Here is a 21,975-nt window from a genome sequence, read left to right as displayed (position 1 = left end):
ATACCAGGTTCACCGATCCGTCCTCGGAAGTCATGATCCAAGCCTCGGAAGTGTTGATCCAAGCCCAAGCGGGGGGCTGAAGAGTGACGTCCATCCTCGGGCTGAAGTCTGGATCCAAGCGGCGGCTGAAGAACTCCATCATCGGGCTGAAGTCGGAACAGCCAATAGAATGCGAGCTCAATCTGATTGGCTGATTGGATCAGCCAATCGGATTGAACTTGATTCTGATTGGCTGATTCCACCAGCCAATCAGAATATTCCTACCTTAATTCCGATTGGCTGATAGAATCCTATCAGCCAATCGGAATTCGAGGGACGCCATCTTGGATGACGTCATTTAAAGGAACCGTCATTCGGCGAGTAGGCGTCGGTTGAAGAGGTTGGATCCACGTCGGTTGGAAAGAAGATGGCTCCGCTCCAGAAGAAAGAAGATTAAAGATACGGCTTGATAGAAGACTTCATCCCGATGATGGACTTCCGACTTCAGCCCGATGATGGAGTTCTTCAGCCGCCGCTTGGATCCAGACTTCAGCCCGATGATGGACGTCACTCTTCAGCCCCCCGCTTGGGCTTGGATCAACACTTCCGAGGCTTGGATCAAGACTTCCGAGGACGGATCGGTGAACCTGGTATGGTGAAGATAAGGTAGGAAGATCTTCAGGGGCTTAGTGTTAGGTTTATTTAAGGGGGGTTTGGGTTAGATTAGGGGTATGTGGGTGGTGGGTTGTAATGTTGGGGGGGGGTATTGTATGTGTTTTTTTTACAGGCAAAAGAGATGAATTATTTGGGGCATGCCCCGCAAAGGGCCCTGTTCAGGGCTGGTAAGGTAAAAGAGCTTTGAACTTTTTTAATTTAGAATAGGGTAGGGCATTTTTTTATTTTGGGGGGCTTTGTTATTTTATTAGGGGGCTTAGAGTAGGTGTAATTAGTTTAAAATTGTTGTAATATTTTTCTAATGTTTGTAAATATTTTTTTATTTTTTGTAACTTAGTTCTTTTTTATTTTTTGTACTTTAGTTAGTTTATTTCATTGTATTTATTTGTAGATATTGTATTTAATTAATTTATTGATAGTGTAGTGTTAGGGTTAATTGTAGATAATTGTAGGTATTTTATTTAATTAATTTATTGATCGTGTAGTGTTAGGTTTAATTGTAACTTAGGTTAGGATTTATTTTACAGGTAATTTTGTAATTATTTTAACTAGGTAGCTATTAAATAGTTCTTAACTATTTAATAGCTTTTGTACCTGGTTAAAATAAATACAAAGTTACCTGTAAAATAAATATAAATCCTAAAATAGCTATAATATAATTATAATTTATATTGTAGCTATATTAGGGTTTATTTTACAGGTAAGTATTTAGCTTTAAATAGGAATAATTTATTTAATAAGAGTTAATTTATTTCGTTAGATTTAAATTAAATTTAATTTAGGGGGGTGTTAGGGTTAGGGTTAGACTTAGCTTTAGGGGTTAATCCATTTATTACAGTAGCGGTGAGATTCGGTTGGCAGATTAGGGGTTAATAATTGAAGTTAGGTGTCGGCGATGTTAGGGAGGGCAGATTAGGGGTTAATACTATTTATTATAGGGTTATTGAGGCGGGAGTGAGGCGGATTAGGGGTTAATAACTTTATTATAGTAGCGGTGCGGTCCGTTCGGCAGATTAGGGGTTAATAAGTGTAGGCAGGTGGAGGCGACGTTGAGGCGGGCAGATTAGGGGTTAATAAATATAATATAGGGGTCGGCAGTGTTAGGGGCAGCAGATTAGGGGTACATAAGGATAACGTAGGTGGCGGCGCTTTGCGGTCGGCAGATTAGGTGTTAATTATTGTAGGTAGCTGGCGGCGACGTTGTGGGGGGCAGGTTAGGGGTTAATAAATATAATATAGGGGTCGGCGGTGTTAGGGGCAGCAGATTAGGGGTACATAAGTATAATGTAGGTGGCGGTCGGCAGATTAGGGGTTAAAAAAATTTAATCGAGTGGCGGCGATGTGGGGGGACGTTGGTTTAGGGGTACATAGGTAGTTTATGGGTGTTAGTGTACTTTAGAGCACAGTAGTTAAGAGCTTTATAAACCGGCGTTAGCCCAGAAAGCTCTTAACTACTGACTTTTTTCTGCGGCTGGAGTTTTGTCGTTAGATTTCTAACGCTCACTTCAGCCACGACTCTAAATACCGGCGTTAGAAAGATCCCATTGAAAAGATAGGATACGCAAATGACGTAAGGGGATCTGCGGTATGGAAAAGTCGCGGCTGGAAAGTGAGCGTTAGACCCTTTAATGACTGACTCTAAATACCGGCAGTAGCACAAAACCAGCGTTAGGAGCCTCTAACGCTGGTTTTGACGGCTACCGCCCAACTCTAAATCTAGGCCTATGTCTTTTCAACTAGGGGATTTGGAGGATCCAGTTGTGAAAGTCTAGGGACTCAACTGCTAGTAGATATCTCTTGCTTAAAAGTAGGGGTGGGATAGTTGATCAGATCTCACTCCAGTATCTGTGCCTTTCATATATTGGGGCCAAAATGAGTTATTATAGGCTCATAGTTCAACATCTTGTTTTATATTTGGACATTATTATCTAGAGAGTTAGTTTCTATAATTTTCCTCCCCACACTAAAGGGCACACTTAGCGCTGTTAACATTTATGCCTAACTTGTATGTTGTTTTTTTTCTATTGTCTTTTTTTCTCTCTAAGCAACCACAGAGCTGTTATGTTTTTTTATAGCTATGATTTGAACATATAAAATGTGTTAGAAATGTATGAGCTGTTACCTACCCTAGTTGACATATACCCTTTTTTCTCTGTAATAGATATTGCTTAAAGTCTATGTGCTGTGCTAATGCAGTCCTACCCAGAGGCATATCTATATTGCTGCTATAAAAACTCTTGTGCACTACACAAATTACTCATGCATAATAGAACTTCCATATGCTATTTGTTAGACTTCGTACATTTAACTTTACTCCCTGGCCACATCAATTTGCCTCACATCGTGGAAGTGCTGTCTGTGGCTGAGACAGCATTCTATGATAGTGCTAATACTTATATTTAAAAATCTACATTGGGCAGTTTCACCAGCTCCATTGACTTATCTTCTGGAGATACCCTGTGCTTTATTCCCATTTTGCCATAGCAAACTCCTATCAATCTAGTCCCTAGAAATCAATGTGTTTGCAATAGCTCCCTACTCCTTTGTGACAAACCCTATATGTATGTATCCTTATATTTATAGGCCCTATTTAGTGACTACAGTTCATTATACACAGTGGTTGATTATCATACTATTCCCACTAAGCTACTGTATATGTCTTATGTTGTGTACTATCACCTTTAGCTTTATAGTAGTTTATCTGTTTTGATGTCAATGATGTTAGATATTTTATGTCAGAAATTCATCACCAGCACTTAACTATGACCCTAAAAATATGAAACTTCTCTCATCACTACTCCCACTTTATATTAATACAACTGCCACCTCATAACTTATATCACACTTTTATATTTCACCAAACCCTCACCCTCTGCACTACTACAGCCTAAGAGATGCACTCTCATTAAGAAACTACAATTTTGTTTACTCCTCTTTACTCTTAACATTCTCCCCTCTGCCCACCCCTTACTTATAGCAGTGTTTACCCGCTGAATACTCCCGTAACCATTTCTGCTTCATTATGATCTTCTAAGGTCCCCCATGTGGTTATCATTGTCAGAATACTTCTCCTATATCAGTTGGCTCATGTGTAGCCAAATCATTAACCACTTGCATTACTAACATTATGTATGAAAATGAGGCTCTCAAGTTTACATTGACATCAAGATGCATAATCTTTTATACTAAAATTTTAACTCCTCAGATCTTGTCATTTATACTATCTGAAACGTGCAATTGTCAATTCATGCATATAAGTTAATTGTTATTTTTCTTAATCTTTCTGTTATGAATACTACTGAACCTAAATAAAAGAATATTTAAAAATAAATAAATTATTAAACATACTAGAAAATATTCTAAATAATCCATAAAATATATCTATTTTACAGTATGTTTAATAATTTTAAAATCTAAATTGCATAACACATATTTTTACATTCTTATGTTCTTCACATAGAAAATAATGTAATTTTTATCATTAAATATATATTTCTTTATATATCTGATACTGTTCATGTAAAATACATATCTATACCTATATATCTATAGGAATAGATATGTAGGTATATACAGCTACATATAGAAATATGTATTTAAGAATAAATAGAACATATTCTGCTATGTTAAGAACATTGAATATTAATATTTCAAGTCGGGTTTAGTGCTCTTGATTATACGTGGTCCTGTTAGTGGGTGTAAGATTTTTGTTCTAATTTTTTGCGCCCCATTGAATTATATGGTCTGTAAACCATGCATTGGACCTACAGGAAATATTGTTTTGATGAAAGCTTGCGGAATCTGTTGGCGCTCTACAAATACCTGATAATAATAATAATAATAATAATAATAATAAAAGCTTAATAAACAAACAGATAATGTGTACTTAAATGGCATGGTTAACCAAAATCATATTTGCCCCTAAATGAAAATAAAATTTCTTCTGTTAAGTGTGATCAGTCCACGGGTCATCATTACTTCTGGGATATTACTCCTCCCCAACAGGAAGTGCAAGAGGATTCACCCAGCAGAGTTGCATATAGCCCCTCCCCTCTACGTCACCCCCAGTCATTCTCTTGCACCCAACGACTAGATAGGATGTGTGAGAGGACTATGGTGATTTTATTTAGTTTTATTTCTTCAATCAAAAGTTTGTTATTTTTTAATAGCACCGGAGCGTGTTATTCCTTCTCTGGTAGAGTTTGAAGAAGAATCTACCAGAGTTTTTACTATGATTTTAGCCGGAGTTGTTAAGATCATATTGCTGTTTCTCGGCCACCTGAGGAGAGGTAAACTTCAGATCAGGGGACAGCGGGCAGTTTATTCTGCAAAGAGGTATGTAGCAGTTTTTATTTCTAACAATGGAATTGCTGAGAAAATACTGCCATACCGACATTATATCATGTATGTATAATTTACATTTTTGTTTTCTGGAGAATGGTACTTCTCTGGAATTACACTGTGTATGTAAGACTTTAGCCTAATAGAAATACAATAGGCTTTTTAATAACTCTTAATTATGTTAAACGTTTTTGCTGGAATGTAAAATCGTTTTCATTTTCTGAGGTACTGGGTGAATAAAATGTTTGGGCACTATTTTTCCACTTGGCAGTTGCTGGATCTAATTATGACAGTTGCTTAATCTCTCTCACTGTTGTGTGTGAGGGGGTGGGACCTTTTTGGCGCCTTTTGCTACGCATCAAAAATTTCAGTCAAAGCTCATTGTTTTTTCCTGCATGTTCCGGTTTATCTCTACAGAACCCAGGGATCTTCAAAGCTAATTTGAGGGAAGTAATCTAACAGAGCTTGTATGATTGTAGTTGACTGTGATAAAAAACGTTTATTCTTTAACTTTTTTATGCCTCAGGGTTAGTTATTTCTTGCTACTGGGTACAATCCTTTGCTAAGTTACATTTGGTTTTTCAAAGCTGATTGATTTCGTCTGTTATATATATTCAGTGCTTTTCAAGCACAGTTCGTTTTTTTCATTGTATTTTTATTGTATAGTATTTCCAAATTGCAAGTTTATTTGCTAGTTTGTTAAACATGTCTGATTCAGAAGATGAGACCTGTACTATTTGTACTAAAGCCAAGGTGGAGCCCAATAGAAATTTATGTACTAACTGTATTGATGCTACATTAAATAAAAGTCAATCTGTACAAATTGAACAAATTTCACCAAACAACGAGGGGAGAGTTATGCCGACTAACTCGCCTCACGTGACAGTACCTGCATCTCCCGCCCGGGACGTGCGCGATATGGCGACGCCAAGTACATCTGGGCGGCCATTACAAATAACATTACAAGATATGGCTACTGTTATGACTGAGGTTTTGGCTAAATTACCAGAACTAAGGGGCAAGCGAGATCACTCTGGGGTGAGAACAGAGTGCGCTGATAATGTTAGAGCCATGTCAGATACTGCGTCACAACTTGCAGAACATGAGGACGGAGAGCTTCATTCTGCAGCTGACGGTTCTGATCCAAACAGATTGGATTCAGATATTTCAAATTTTAAATTTAAGCTGGAAAACCTCCGTGTTTTACTAGGGGAGGTGTTAGTGGCCCTGAATGATTGTAACACAGTTGCAATACCAGAGAAAATGTGTAGGTTGGATAAATATTTTGCTGTACCAACAAGTACTGACGTTTTTCCTATACCTAAGAGACTAACCGAAATTATTACTAAGGAGTGGGATAGACCCGGTGTGCCGTTCTCACCCCCTCCGATATTTAGAAAGATGTTTCCGATAGACGCCACCACACGGGACTTATGGCAAACGGTCCCTAAGGTGGAGGGAGCAGTTTCTACTTTAGCTAAGCGTACCACTATCCCGGTGGAGGATAGCTGTGCCTTTTCAGATCCAATGGATAAAAAGTTAGAGGGTTACCTTAAGAAAATGTTTGTTCAACAAGGTTTTATATTGCAACCCCTTGCATGCATTGCGCCGATCACGGCTGCAGCGGCATTCTGGATTGAGTCTCTCAACTATGCTGGACGACATTTCAGACAGGCTTAGAGTACTTAAGCTATCTAATTCATTCATTTCGGAAGCCGTAGTACATTTAATTAAACTTACGGCTAAGAATTCTGGATTCGCCATTCAAGCGCGTAGAGCACTGTGGCTAAAATCCTGGTCAGCTGATGTAACTTCTAAGTCCAAATTACTTAATATACCTTTCAAGGGACAGACCTTATTTGGGCCTGGTTTGAAAGAAATTATCGCTGACATTACAGGAGGTAAGGGCCACGCCCTACCTCAAGACAAAGCCAAACCTAAGGCTAGACAGTCTAATTTTCGTTCCTTTCGGAATTTCAAAGCAGGAGCAGCATCAACTTCCACTACTCCAAAACAAGAAGGATCTGGTGCTCGCTACAGACAAGGCTGGAGACCTAACCAGTCCTGGAACAAGGGCAAGCAGGCCAGGAAACCTGCAGCTGCCACTAAAACAGCATGAATTGAGGGCCCCCGATCCGGGATCGGATCTAGTGGGGGGCAGACTTTCTCTCTTCGCCCAGGCTTGGGCAAGAGATGTCCAGGATCCCTGGGCGCTAGAGATAATATCTCAGGGATACCTTCTGGACTTCAAACACTCTCCTCCAAGAGAGAGATTTCATCTGTCAAGGTTGTCGACAGACCAAACAAAGAAAGAAGCGTTTCTACGCTGCATACAAGAACTATTGTTAATGGGAGTAATCCATCCAGTTCCACGGTTGGAACAGGGAAAAGGGTTTTACTCAAATCTGTTTGTGGTTCCCAAAAAAGAAGGAACTTTCAGACCAATCCTGGATTTAAAGATCCTAAACAAATTCCTAAGAGTTCCATCATTCAAAATGGAGACTATCCGGACAATTTTACCTATGATCCAAGAAGGTCAGTACATGACCACAGTGGACTTAAAGGATGCTTACCTTCACATACCGATTCACAAAGATCATTACCGGTATCTAAGATTTGCCTTTCTAGACAGACATTACCAGTTTGTAGCTCTTCCATTCGGATTGGCTACAGCTCCAAGAATCTTCACAAAGGTTCTAGGTGCTCTTCTGGCGGTACTAAGACCGCAGGGAATTTCGGTAGCTCCCTACCTAGACGACATTCTGATACAAGCTTCAAGCTTTCAAACTGCCAAGTCTCATACAGAGTTAGTACTGGCATTTCTAAGGTCACATGGATGGAAGGTGAACGAAAAGAAAAGTTCACTCGTTCCACTCACAAGAGTTCCCTTCCTGGGGACTCTTATAGATTCTGTACAAATGAAGATTTACCTGACAGAGGACAGGTTAACAAGACTTCAAAGTGCTTGCCGCACCCTTCATTCCATTCAACACCCATCGGTGGCTCAATGCATGGAGGTAATCGGCTTAATGGTAGCGGCAATGGACATAGTGCCATTTGCTCGCTTACACCTCAGACCACTGCAATTGTGCATGCTGAGTCAGTGGAATGGGGATTACTCAGACTTGTCCCCTTCTCTGAATCTGGATCAAGAGACCAGAAATTCTCTTCTATGGTGGCTTTCTCGGCCACATCTGTCCAGGGGGATGCCATTCAGCAGACCAGACTGGACAATTGTAACAACAGACGCCAGCCTTCTAGGTTGGGGTGCCGTCTGGAATTCTCTGAAGGCTCAGGGACAATGGAGTCAGGAGGAGAGTCTCCTGCCAATAAACATTCTGGAATTGAGAGCAGTTCTCAATGCCCTCCTGGCTTGGCCCCAGTTGACAACTCGGGAGTTCATCAGGTTTCAGTCGGACAACATCACGACTGTAGCTTACATCAACCATCAGGGAGGGACAAGAAGCTCCCTAGCAATGATGGAAGTATCAAAGATAATTCGCTGGGCAGAGTCTCACTCTTGCCACCTCTCAGCAATCCACATCCCGGGAGTGGAGAACTGGGAGGCGGATTTCTTAAGTCGTCAGACTTTTCATCCGGGGAGTGGGAACTTCATCCGGAGGTCTTTGCCCAAATACTTCGGCGTTGGGGCAAACCAGAGATAGATCTCATGGCGTCTCGACAGAACGCCAAACTTCCTCGCTACGGGTCCAGATCCAGGGATCCGGGAGCAGTCCTAATAGATGCACTGACAGCACCTTGGGACTTCAGGATGGCTTATGTGTTTCCACCTTTCCCGATGCTTCCTCGATTGATTGCCAGAATCAAACAGGAGAGAGCATCAGTGATTCTGATAGCACCTGCATGGCCACGCAGGACTTGGTATGCAGACCTGGTGGACATGTCATCCTGTCCACCTTGGTCTCTACCTCTGAAACAGGACCTTCTGATACAGGGTCCTTTCAAACATCAAAATCTAACTTCTCTGAAGCTGACTGCTTGGAAATTGAACGTTTGATTTTATCAAAACGTGGGTTTTCTGAGTCAGTTATTGACACCTTAATACAGGCTAGGAAGCCTGTTACCAGAAAGATTTACCATAAAATATGGCGTAAATACCTATACTGGTGTGAATCCAAAGGTTACTCTTGGAGTAAGGTTAGGATTCCTAGGATATTGTCTTTTCTACAAGAAGGTTTAGAAAAGGGTTTATCTGCTAGTTCATTAAAGGGACAGATCTCAGCTCTGTCTATTCTGTTACACAAACGTCTGTCAGAAGTGCCAGACGTTCAGGCTTTTTGTCAGGCTTTAGCGAGGATTAAGCCTGTGTTTAAGACTGTTGCTCCACCATGGAGTTTAAATCTTGTTCTAAACGTTTTACAGGGCGTTCCGTTTGAACCCCTCCATTCCATTGATATAAAGTTGTTATCTTGGAAAGTTCTATTTTTAATGGCTATTTCCTCGGCTCGAAGAGTCTCTGAGTTATCAGCCTTACATTGTGATTCTCCTTATTTGATTTTTCATTCGGATAAGGTAGTTCTGCGTACTAAACCTGGGTTCTTACCCAAGGTAGTCACTAACAGGAATATCAATCAAGAGATTGTTGTTCCTTCTTTGTGTCCAAATCCTTCTTCAAAGAAGGAACGCTTACTACATAATCTGGACGTAGTTCGTGCCCTAAAATTTTACTTACAGGCAACTAAGGAATTTCGACAAACGTCTTCTCTGTTTGTCGTGTACTCTGGACAGAGGAGAGGTCAAAAGGCTTCGGCAACCTCTCTTTCTTTTTGGCTTCGTAGTATAATACGTTTAGCTTATGAGACTGCTGGACAGCAGCCTCCTGAAAGAATTACAGCCCATTCTACTAGAGCTGTGGCTTCCACTTGGGCCTTCAAGAATGAGGCCTCTGTTGAACAGATTTGCAAGGCTGCAACTTGGTCTTCACTTCATACTTTTTCCAAATTTTACAAATTTGACACATTTGCTTCCTCGGAGGCTATTTTTGGGAGAAAGGTTCTTCAGGCAGTGGTTCCTTCTGTATAAAAGAGCCTGCCTATCCCTCCCGTCATCCGTGTACTTTTGCTTTGGTATTGGTATCCCAGAAGTAATGATGACCCGTGGACTGATCACACTTAACAGAAGAAAACATAATTTATGCTTACCTGATAAATTCCTTTCTTCTGTAGTGTGATCAGTCCACGGCCCGCCCTGTTTTTAAGGCAGGTATTTATTTTTAAATTATACTCCAGTCACCACTACACCCTTGGTTCCTCCTTTCTCGTTTTTGTCCTTGGTCGAATGACTGGGGGTGACGTAGAGGGGAGGGGCTATATGCAACTCTGCTGGGTGAATCCTCTTGCACTTCCTGTTGGGGAGGAGTAATATCCCAGAAGTAATGATGACCCGTGGACTGATCACACTACAGAAGAAAGGAATTTATCAGGTAAGCATAAATTATGTTATTGTGTCACAGAATTATAAATATTATACATAATAATTGAAGAAAAAAAATCTATAGCAAATATATTAAGACACAAATGCCTAGTTACACAATATAACAGGAACATCCAGTCACTGATTAGTTGAGATGGGTAACAGCATGTGGAAGGGAGGTTATGGATATATTTTTGTCATAGGCTACTTTGATGTTGGTAACCTTTCTTACCTGTTTTATCAGGATTTACTGGTTTTTGGCTATATTGCTAAATTACTAACGAACAGTGTACAATGCTTTTGGAAGCAAGCACTTATGTACTACTAAGTTGCAAAACCAACTGCTTCATGCTATTTTGAGATGCTTGTCAACCAAAATACTCTTGCTAGTGTAAAGCAAGGGTGGACTAATCAGTCTGGTATTCAGTCATGGACCAAGAGCCTGACACCAGTTATCATGTGATTGTCAAGCAGACCAAGCACTGATGTCCTCACCCTGCAAAATAAAAAAGGGGCATGTGAACCCAGGGATCTGACAGGGGCATTGATATGATAGAAGGGTTGCATGGTCACAGGTGTTATCTTAAGTCTGATGTGGTAAAGGATTGCAGATCCACTGGTCTAATTTGGGTATGGAGTTGCAGGGTCTGATGTAGTTAGGGGATGTAGATCTGATTTGGGTGTGAGATTCAAGTTCAGAGGTCTGATCTAAGGTCTGACTTGGATATGGGGTTCCATGTTCAGAGGTCAGATCTGAGGCCTAATGCAGTTATGAGGCTGCAGGTTCAGGTATCTGATCTGAAGTCTGATTTACATATGAGATTGATAGAGGTGTTGAAGGGTAATATAAAAGATCTTTTTTGAGTAGGGCGCTTACCCTGGGATCTGATATGAAGTCCAAATTGGGTTTGAGGCAGACAGAGGAGTTGGTAAACCAGAAGTCTAATATGAACTCTAATTTGGGTATGGAACTGACACAGTGTTTCCAGGGTCAGGAGGCTTAATTTGAGTATTGGGCTGACCCTGGGGTTTAATCTAAGATCTGATTCACATCTGTTTGTCCATGGGCCCTGTGAGTTGTCAATCAAGAACCCCAGGGGTAAAGAACAATTATTATTCCCACTCAGTGCTGCAAGTTATACAATTCTAGTGTCTATTAAACCTGTGTTTATCCTTGTGCCTGTGTTGATTTTCTAGATTCACTATTACTACAACAGCTTAGAAAATTAACTTTATATATAGTAACACAACAATTGAGGAGGCTAAGAAGATGCGCTAGTCTTAGTTATTTTAGTATAGTATGTCTGTTTCATTTAAATGTCCTAATGTGTTTCTCATATTGGACATTTTTTTATGCGGACAACCTCCCATCTAGCCAATCATAACCAAACTAATTAAAAAACAGAGCCGAGTTGACAACTATAATTTTTTTTTTCATTTAAAGATAGGAAAAGACTCCAAAGACACTGAATTTATATGGCATACATTTTTAGCAAAGACTAGTTGAGGGTGATAATGGCTTCCAGTTACTCATGTATAATACCTTAAAATTATTATAGTATGCCAGTACTTTAGATAAGCTCAGCGATGAGAATTATTAATGTATTAAATATAAGTTTATTTAACTTAAGTCCTAATCTTTGAACTACTATTGTTTCAGAAGCTCAAACTTTACTAACAACTTTCTGATATAGCTTAAAAAGACAGAAGTAAGCTGTTCTATAATGTAAGAACAGTTTATTTTTTTGGTTTAATGTCTGCTTCTTCTGAGGCATTTAAGTATGTCAATATGCAGCAAACTAGACATGTTTTCAGTGCTGCACACAAAAGGATAGAGGTTGGTCTTGAAAACCTCTGATTGGCTAATCTATGAATATCCTATTATAGGCACTTCACTATTGGCTTTTTTTAGATAGGGCATCTATGAAACGGAGCACAGAGATTAATGAAAAATAAACTGATTTATCGTTAAAGACCTGTTATAGTTTTACTTATATGCCTGTTTAACATTTCTTAAAACATCCATAACATATATGACAAGAGAGAGTGAATTTAACAGTAGGCCAAAATGAGCTTATTGCTTTAGTCTAAACTTTCCTCTGGAAATAAAAGAAAAAAGCTCAGAAAAAATCATCGGTTTCATATTCAAAGCTTTTCTTAAAGTTGGAATGATTAAACTATATTTCAAGTCTGATACAAATTACCTCCTTTCACAGGTTAACGTCCTCAAAAAATTAAATCTTAAATAATAATCTCAATAAACCACAGTGATATTATTTCATGAAGTTACTTCACAGATCAGCTGCTTCTAATATACAGGCTAGTACATTTGCTTTGGACAGGATACAATTCAATAAATAGTTCCTGCTATGCTTTCTGCTGTCAATTGATATCATAAGACATATTTTATTTTAAATTAGGAGCGTCTAAAGCTCAGTAGATTTAATTATTTGTAATTACCTAGTTGTTGTCAGTATGTGGCCATTTTATGACAGTAGAGTCTACAGTGTGGGTCAGGTTCAACTGTATATCTTTTCAACACAGAATTAATGTACTATTGATAGAACCATTACTGAAACCAAATTAAAGTCTGAGCTGATGGATTGGTCCACAGGGTGCTGTCAGACATGAAAGGAGTAATTAGTATTCATTACTTCATACTCCACAACATTCCAATTATTAATGAACTTCAACTGTTGGACTGAACCAAATATATCACAACCATCTATTTAGCCATTATTTCAAAGAAAGAATTTATATCTTGCTAAGTCATTAAAAAAAAAAAAAAAAGATTCAAATGTGTGATGCTGCATTTGAGACATTACTATAAGTTTGGATAGATGTGCATTTTTCAATGTAGATTTAAGTCAAATAAATGAATGTAATGAATGCCTTAAGTACCTTCAATAAATAAGAATGTATAGAACAATTATACAAACACATGCCTCATATCTATACTATAAGAAGACAAGTACATGGGCATTTCTAAAAGGCATAAATGCGGTGATAACAGACAGTCAAGATCAAGATGCACTAATGGAGACTTTATGACCTTCTGGGGTCTCCTTAGATATTATAAGTTGCTACTTATGGTTATTAAATGTAGAAAATTGGAAAAGTCATGTAAAACGTGTTTAATTCGAACTATTAGCAATACACGAGACTAAAATTTAGAACAACTAAAGTTAACTAATTATATCAAACAGTTATATACTTACCGTCCTCTTTTAATAGTGTTTCTTCCAAGAAGGGGATCAAGAATTGGGTCAATTGTCTCATCTAGATTTTCAATTAGAATTGTATCACCAACTGCCAATGCATTTTCAATGATTTTAAGATACCTATAAAAAGCACACAAAATAAAACAAAAGAAACCAACTTAAAGTGCCATAAAACAGGTTGAGATCTGTGCGTATCCTAAAAGGGCTAATTAATTTAAAATAGTTTGCATAAAAAATTGTTTAAAAATTGCTGGCAAGTATTTTAAAATACTTTTCCAAAATAAGCAAAAGGAATTACATAGCTAAACTGCCTGGAGCAGCATCTCCATCCCTCTTATCAGTGTTTAGACACAGGCATTGTATTTCAACTGAGTTCCCAGTTTCTAGGCATGCTCCAGCAAATAATCCCTATTCACTTTTTTCATTTTGCCAAAAGAACAATAAACATAGATACAGCCATAAAAGGAATTGTGTGGGAGGAGTTAGAACTTTACAATTCAGAAACTTAAAAGAAAGGCTTAATTGCGAGGCACTGCAGTATAAATTTGCAGGTAAAGTAATTAAAGTACATATTATATTATTTTGTCTCTATCCCAACTTGTTTTATATCCCTTTAAATGCCAGCTAAGCTATAGAAGCACAAATAGAAAATACCTCAGGAACAAAAAAATAATAAACTTTTGCATTCAAAGACAGTAAATATTAGTTGTAAATAAAATTACAGTAGTATATATATAAAAAAAACACTTTTCAAATACAAAGACAGCTTTCTACAGTTTCAATTATACCAGTAACTTTAGTTCTTTTCTTGGAAAAAAAAGTCTGTTAGAGTCAAAGATGACAGAATTCTATACAGTAAAAAAGATGTATTTTCCAGTACATTAGTCTCAATGCTTGTTTTCCCTGCAGTTTTCTCAACATGCTTGTTTGTGTGTTGAATTACTGTAAAATAAAATGGTTTTCACTCAGTTAATCCTGTTTTTAACACAACAGCACTCCAGAGGGGTACATTTATTTTGTAGGCCTAATAGGTGAAAAAAAGCCACACAGGTATATATTTCATCTAAATCTATCCATGAAGTATAACCTTCCAACAGGATGCTGATAAATCTGCTATTAAGGTTGTAAAAAATAAATAAGAAACATAATGTAGAGGACATTAAAATATATCCAGTGACCAGTCTGGTCATACTTCCTGAACAAATATGATCATTTGAGATTTGCACTTTTATCAAAGTATATTAAATTAAATTACTTTCTTCTCAAACAGTAAGTGCTTTTGGGCAGTTTTATTGTTTGTATAAAATGCAGGGTGGCCATCAGGGTGTGAAAGAGGTCACTGGCATCAGAGGTCCGGTGGGCTAGGGGCCCAGGTTGCGCTAACACAAGTGCATTTCAAGTAACCCCATTTCAGTAGTGCGATGGGGATCTGGAACACAGCTGTTGTTTTTATTATTTTACTTTAGCAGAGCCGGGGCAGTGCTAAATTAGGAAGGTGTTTTTCAGTCCACATGTTCCTTAAAGTGTGGGAGGCTGGGATACTTTTTTTTTTTAAATGGTGGCAGGCAGCAGATTTTTCTTAAATCAGCAGCAGCAATAGAGTATAATCTGCCTATGTTTCTTGGATGATGATGGTAATATTTCACCATAGTGCAAACCTTCTATGTGCAGCTGTTTTGTCATCTCTCTATAAACCCGGTCACTGAACTTGCTGGTCAGGATGAGTGTCTGTGTTTTTCTCAGTGTCTTTGTGTAAAACTGTAACTATAATAAAGTAGAAACTCATTCACTGGAACAGGAGTGCTGTTGTCTTGTACTGTTGCTATGTATTAATGTGTTAGTGTCTGTGTTATTGTTTGTCTGTGCTAGTGTCTCTCTGTACTGTGTGTGTGTTAGTGTTTGTCTGTCCTAGTGTCTCTCGGTACTGTGTGTGTGTTGTTTGTCTGTGCTAGTGTCTCTCGGTACTGTGTGTGTTAGTGTTTGTCTGTGCTAGTGTCTCTCGGTACTGTGTGTGTGTTAGTGTTTGTGCTAGTGTCTCTCGGTACTGTGTGTGTGTTAGTGTTTGTCTGTGCTAGTGTCTCTCGGTACTGTGTGTGTGTTAGTGTTTGTCTGTGCTAGTGTCTCTCGGTACTGTGTGTGTGTTAGTGTTTGTCTGTCCTAGTGTCTCTCGGTACTGTGTGTATGTTAGTGTTTGTCTGTGCTAGTGTCTCTCGGTACTGTGTGTGTGTTAGTGTTTGTCTGTGCTAGTGTCTCTCGGTACTGTGTGTGTGTTAGTGTTTGTCTGTCCTAGTGTCTCTCGGTACTGTGTGTGTGTTAGTGTTTGTCTGTGCTAGTGTCTCTCGGTACTGTGTGTGTGTTAGTGTTTGTCTGTGCTAGTGTCTCTCGGTACTGTGTGTGTGTTAGTGTTTGTCTGTGCTAGTGTCTCTCGGTACTGTGTGTGTGTTAGTGTTTGTCTGTGCTAGTGTCTCTCTGTATCTGTCTGTGTTATTGTGTGTGCCTAAGTTAGTGTGTGTTTGTGTACCTATGTAAATGTGTGTCATGAATTCAATGTATCTTTGTTTCTGTTTCTTTCTAGAGGCAATCATAGGTAAGGAACTTAGGCGTTAAACGTAACTTGCTATGGTGCAATTTTAGAGATATCATACATTGGATTAAAGAATTAACAGAACGTTAACCTACACCTACACAAAAAGAGTGACTGCATAAACTGCACAAAATATTTAAATGGAAGCATGGTATTAAATCAAAGTTGTAAACTACTTTTAGCTACGGCTCCATTTTTAATGACTCAATGGAAATGAGCTCTTATTCTGTAAAATTCAAGTAACACATAAGGATGTCTTCTATTGTGAAAGAAAATGCAAATACGTCTTCAGGGCAAAGTCAAAGTATAAAAAATAGGTGGGTCATATGCTAGATTATAAATCAATCACAAATAATCCTGTATAATAGAAATGTGCCATACTATACTGTTATACAGATTCAAGAACATTCCCTTGGAAAAATAATTACATTTGTTTCTCAGCAGCACATTCTTCCATTTCAACAAGAATATTAGAAAATAAATCTATTTTTTTTACACAATGGTATCTGACCCCACAGATACTTAAATATATTTTAAAAATATTGTTAGGGGTAATATGAACCTGATGGCAGCCATCTTGTTCCTCGCAGCCATCTTGTTCCTAGTAGCCATTTTGTAATGAGTAAACTTTATTATACTGGGTTATTATGTAGTGAGAACTATATGCATGTTATGATAGTTTCCTTAGCTGTTCGGCCTTGCCAATGTACCCTGGCCCTACGCCCAGAAATAAGATAGAATAAGATAATGTAAACAAGATGGTTCAGAAACCTTGTTGTCTCCGCAGATGGTAGTTTGTTATGACTCTGTAAGTATTGTTATGAGAAACTCATATTCCAGCTTTTCCTTGTACTTTGCTCTGTATAACTGTGTAAGATGACGCGGTCCTAACGTGTCATCCCCTTAACCCTGTATGTCACTATAAGAAAGGCTTGCACTGTGCAATAAACAGATTTGGCTTTCGATCATAATGCTGCGTGGTCTGAGTCATTCTAAGGGGCCCTTATCAGGTAATCTACATATGCCTCAGGTGGTACACTGGCCCCGTGGCTTCGGCCTGACCTGACACTTACCCCCCTGGGGGGACACCTAACAATTTTGGCGTCAGTTTGTGGGATTCGCAGTGAGTAAGTATGAGTGCTTTTACCATGCTTTCCTTCTGTGAATCTGAACCTAAATTTAGTCTGGTAATAGGTGTTGATAATATATGATAAAGGGTTAAAGGGGTTCCTGTGGTCGAAGCACAGGTTTGCGGAGGTTATAGTCCTGCCGGCAGTTGTGATACCCCTCCAGACAGGTATAGAGTCCTGTGCTGGGATACGACAGGTATTGTGAGTCCTGTCTGTGATAAGCGCGCAAGAAATATATGAATGCCAGTTGACGGAGAGCTTTTAAGATAAGCTCCTCCGGGCGAAGGTGGCAGTGAGTGAGTCTCATGTATGTTAAAGTTTCCCATATTCATTCCCATAATAGAGTTTTGTTACCCACCTGAAGCTCATGTTGATATCTGATGCTTGCTTTGCTTTGTTTTGTTTGTGTTTTTTGATGGTGTGCATAGAAAATATTAAGTGGCTATGCATGTTATTATTGTGGCTATTATTGTGTTGAGAAATGGGAACTGCTCATAGATAAGATTGCACAGAGAAAATTACATGTATAAGGTAAAAGAAAAGAAGAGTTAATAGTTTCTGCAAAAGACAGAAATATTTTTAAAACACTGTCAGTGAGTACTGCTGTGTGATAAATAGAGAAATCTCTGTGTGAAAGAATGTAGCAGGCAAAGAAGGGGGGCCACCACTGAGCGCGCACATAGATCAGAAGAAAAAAAAAAAAAAAAAAGAGAGAAGAAACTGTTAAAGCAGCTCCGTTTGTAAGACTTCTTGTTCGCTTGCAGTAAGGAAATTGGTATATTGAGATGCATAATGTGTGATGGTCTGTAGGTTCTCACTGTGGTATGCGTGTAGCAGATTTGCTTTAAACCAAAAACAGAATGTATTATTTGAAAATGATTGTCTCAAGCCGTGCAAAAGTGGCCATTTTGCGGGGTTTCGGAAAAAAAAATAATACATTTTGGACTTGGTGACAGGTTAATCTGGTAAATTTTATATGTATGTCGTACGCTATGAAATAGATGTTTTTCTGAGAAAGAAAAAAAGGGAGTGAATCTCTGGTATGCGAGATGAAAAGAGCTTGTCTGTATCACTGTACAAATGAAACTGTTTCTTTCTGTTTCCCTGCTGGGAAATCAGACGTTTTAAGGAGATATTCGGTAATGTTATTTTATATACCTGTATTTTAAAGTCACCAGCATGTTTTAAGTAGGTGGTATTCATATGCAGTTTTAGTTTTAAGTGATAATTGTTTTTCGGCATGTAAAGATATGATATTGTTTTTGCAAGTGAAGTAACGGCTTTGAAAGTGGCTTTGAAAGTGCGATGGTGTGTGTGATTTTTTGTCACGCTCTGGTAAATATGAAACTGTTTCTGGTATGATTAATGGGTTAACGTAAGTTGTATTTGTAAGGTCTGTGCACAGAGTTGGTGCACCCAATGACATATAGTTATAAGCTGTAATTGAAAATTTATTTAAAAGTGCGTCCGTTTTTGTTGCAAGTAAATTAATCTGCAGGTCATGCTACAGTACAGAGGTGAAATTTGTGTGGTAAATCATACAAGAAGCCTAAATTATGGTTGGGATATACATATTTAATTTACGTGATGAATGGTTAGTCCTTAAAGGGACAGTCCACTGTAACAAGGTGTTGCTATTTATGTATTGTCCATGACTTGTGATACAAGCTGCATAGTATAACATATAGGAGAGATTGCATTTGCAAGTTTATTTGTATATATATGAAGTAGCTGGTTTTATGCTTTCAAACCACAGTTGATTGCAATGGGTTGAATTTTAGATAATAAGAATATCTCATTATCTTATATTGGTCTGTAAACTCAGAGCTCAGTGCGTAGACGGAGCAATAGAAAATTGTCATTTTCTTATTTAAAGAACCAGTGCAATAACACTGTATTAGTAGTTTGCTAAATATATTTTAAGAGACTTTTCTTTGTATATATTTATTTTAAATCTGCCATTTAAATAGCAGATATTTCTTTTTGCAGCATAACTTAATTCTCTCTGTAATGCAAACTGAAGTGATAAGTTGTCTACAATTTTAGTGTAGGGATCCGGGAGACTAGCGGACAGAAAAGAAAAAAAAACGAGAAAAAACAGAGGAGTGAAAATATTTAAAGGGATACAGGAAAACTGATATAACATCTGAGAATTTAAGGGAATATTTACATAAGAGACGATGAGGTTTACTGTAAGCCTAACACTAGTATATTTCACTGTGTTAGCAGTTTCAATTAAAGATTATTTTTAGTTTGGTTAAAATGTCCCTTTAACTAGCCTGCATCCCACTGTGAGTGCGTTCTTATGCTGCTTATGCTTGTTTAGGCTATTTAATGAACGTCAGTATGCATTTTTATTATAAGGATCATTGGGAATAATTTAAAGGGGAAATTGTATTAGTATTCTTTTTCAGAAAGCTTATTTTTTTGTGTTATATGCGGTTGTTATATTTGGCTGGACAACTGCAGAATGGTGAATATCAAATTATATACAACGTTAAATCCAATAATTTTGTTGTGGTTAAACTAATTAGCATTTATCAAGTTTTAGTGTGAATTTTATATTTTTAAGCAGTAAACAGTGTTTCTCCTTTAAGTAGAAATGAAACTTTGAGCTTGCCTCACTATCCTTGAGAAGAATGATAACACTGTGCATGTTTTGCTTTTCTTTAAAAAAAAGTTTCTCTGTTTGGCTTTGTTGCAGAGAGAACGATTTGCACTTTACATTTAAAGCGGCAGTACTGGTGTTCTATGTTATAAAAAATGATAACTATAAATTGCTCACTACAAAGAAACAAGTATTTATGTTATATTCTGTCACAGAATATATCTTAAAAATGATAATTTTATTTCTGTGGCTGTCAAACTGTATCTCACAGATATAACTCTTTGTTATTTAAAATAACCCCCACTGCGTTCAATAAATAAATGAGATATTATTTAATGAAGTGATTTCAGTGACACTTTAAAATATATATAGTTATTCGGTTATTAACTAGTCTACCACTGTTATTGCAATGACTTTGATTGCTGCTTACCAGCTAAGTTGTGGTCTATAAGGTGTCTACAAATAAACACCCCTAAAACAAATGATGCACATTTTACCTGATTCTACTGCATTTATATAACTTGCTAATTTATTTGATCACAGTTTTAGTTTTATTTATATGGCTTACGTGTATTTTGTCTCTTGGGGTTGTAATGAGATTTATACAGCCTGTGATAAGAGGCAGCCCTCAAAGGTTTAAAAATTAGCATATGAGCCTACCTATGTTTGGTTTAATCTAGGAAGGTTGGTTAAAATTAAAAGTCCTATCTGAATAATGAAATTTTCATTTATCCTACAATGTCCCTTTAACAGTGGCTACCGTGGTTATCTGATCGTTCCCAAATAAGCGCAATTTTATTTGTATAATCTGCAACTGAAGATTCTTGTGCATCTGCCGTGTTTTTGTACATAGTGGATGTTTTTAATTGTTTGTAGTGTTCTGAGAGTGTTGCATTTCAGTGACTGTCAGAATATGTGTTGCATTCTAAGTTAATTGTGGTTGTTTGAAATTTGTGTCAGCAGCTAATGTTTTGTTTTGTGAAAGACAAGAACGATTGGTTTACACTGTTTGTTTGTTATGTTTTTCTCTTTTGTGACTACGTGTGGAAGTGTGCTGTATGGACAGCATATTGAATAGTGAAGTGTATTTCATTTTTGCTTGCTATTGAGAATTGTCTCTGCATGAGTGGAGTGCATGATTTGCCGTTTAGTTTCTTGTTATCTTGTATTTGCGTGTCACATGAGATGTTTCACGCAAACATGGGGGAAGTATTGATGAGTATTGATGAATATCTTTATGTAATGGGGGTGATTGCTTTTAGGAGGTGAACCTAAAACGTTTTGAATCTCCTCGTACAATGTTATTGTCTAACCACCAGCTGTGACCTAAAATTTCCTTGTCTTACCCCTATGCAGGATGCACTACGTCCCTAGGATTGTCTAGAACTTTCCTTCATTGGGAATCTGGCCACGGAAAAGCATCTACCTTGCTGGCCACCCCGGTCGTAGCCTTTACACCCACACCCCACTCTTTTTTTTCCCTCCCTGGTGGATTAGATCTTTTTATTGTCTTTCTGTGTTTTATTTTGCTCTCATATTTCAGATGCCTAAAATGTTTTATTTTTCTATTTGGTTCTTAACATATTTGTATTTGCAGGATGAGAGTATGCTGTCTTCAGAGATTGAAACACACTAACTGAATTATTTTTGAGTTTCCATATTTAGGTAAAATCTGTACAGGCAAAATTCCATAAGTGCACTCTTCAAAAGATTAAAGATTGAAAGAAAGTAAACCTTTAAAGAAAGAAAAGATAAAGATGAAAGACCTTTTGTCAAGCTTGTTTTAACCACCATACTGCAATAAAAAAAAAAAAAGTTGCTGAACTATCTTTGGATCCATTCTTTGCTTTGCATGCTGGTACCAGCCCCAGAACTGGACTCTGGGTAATCTATGACTGTTTCCTCTGATGTGTGTCTTCAGGACATAAAGACTATCCTTCTCTGGACTGTGCCTTACCGCTCGATATGGAGGTCCTGTTATGCTGTTACAGGGTCAACCAATTA

At 37.9% G+C, this 21,975-nt stretch overlaps 1 protein-coding gene across 1 annotated transcript in view; it reads right to left on the bottom strand.

Moving 5' to 3' along the window:
* The window catches only part of DNAH11 (dynein axonemal heavy chain 11), an 851,888-nt gene that overhangs the window by 101,010 nt on the left and 728,903 nt on the right, over positions 1–21,975 (bottom strand). Inside the window, 1 exon segment of the mRNA XM_053715724.1 lies at positions 13,647–13,769. Coding sequence (XP_053571699.1) covers positions 13,647–13,769 — 123 coding nt within the window.

This window comes from Bombina bombina, chromosome 5, assembly GCF_027579735.1.
Source record: "Bombina bombina isolate aBomBom1 chromosome 5, aBomBom1.pri, whole genome shotgun sequence".
NCBI lineage: Eukaryota > Metazoa > Chordata > Amphibia > Anura > Bombinatoridae > Bombina > Bombina bombina.
This window is presented reverse-complemented; position numbering and strand designations above follow the sequence as displayed.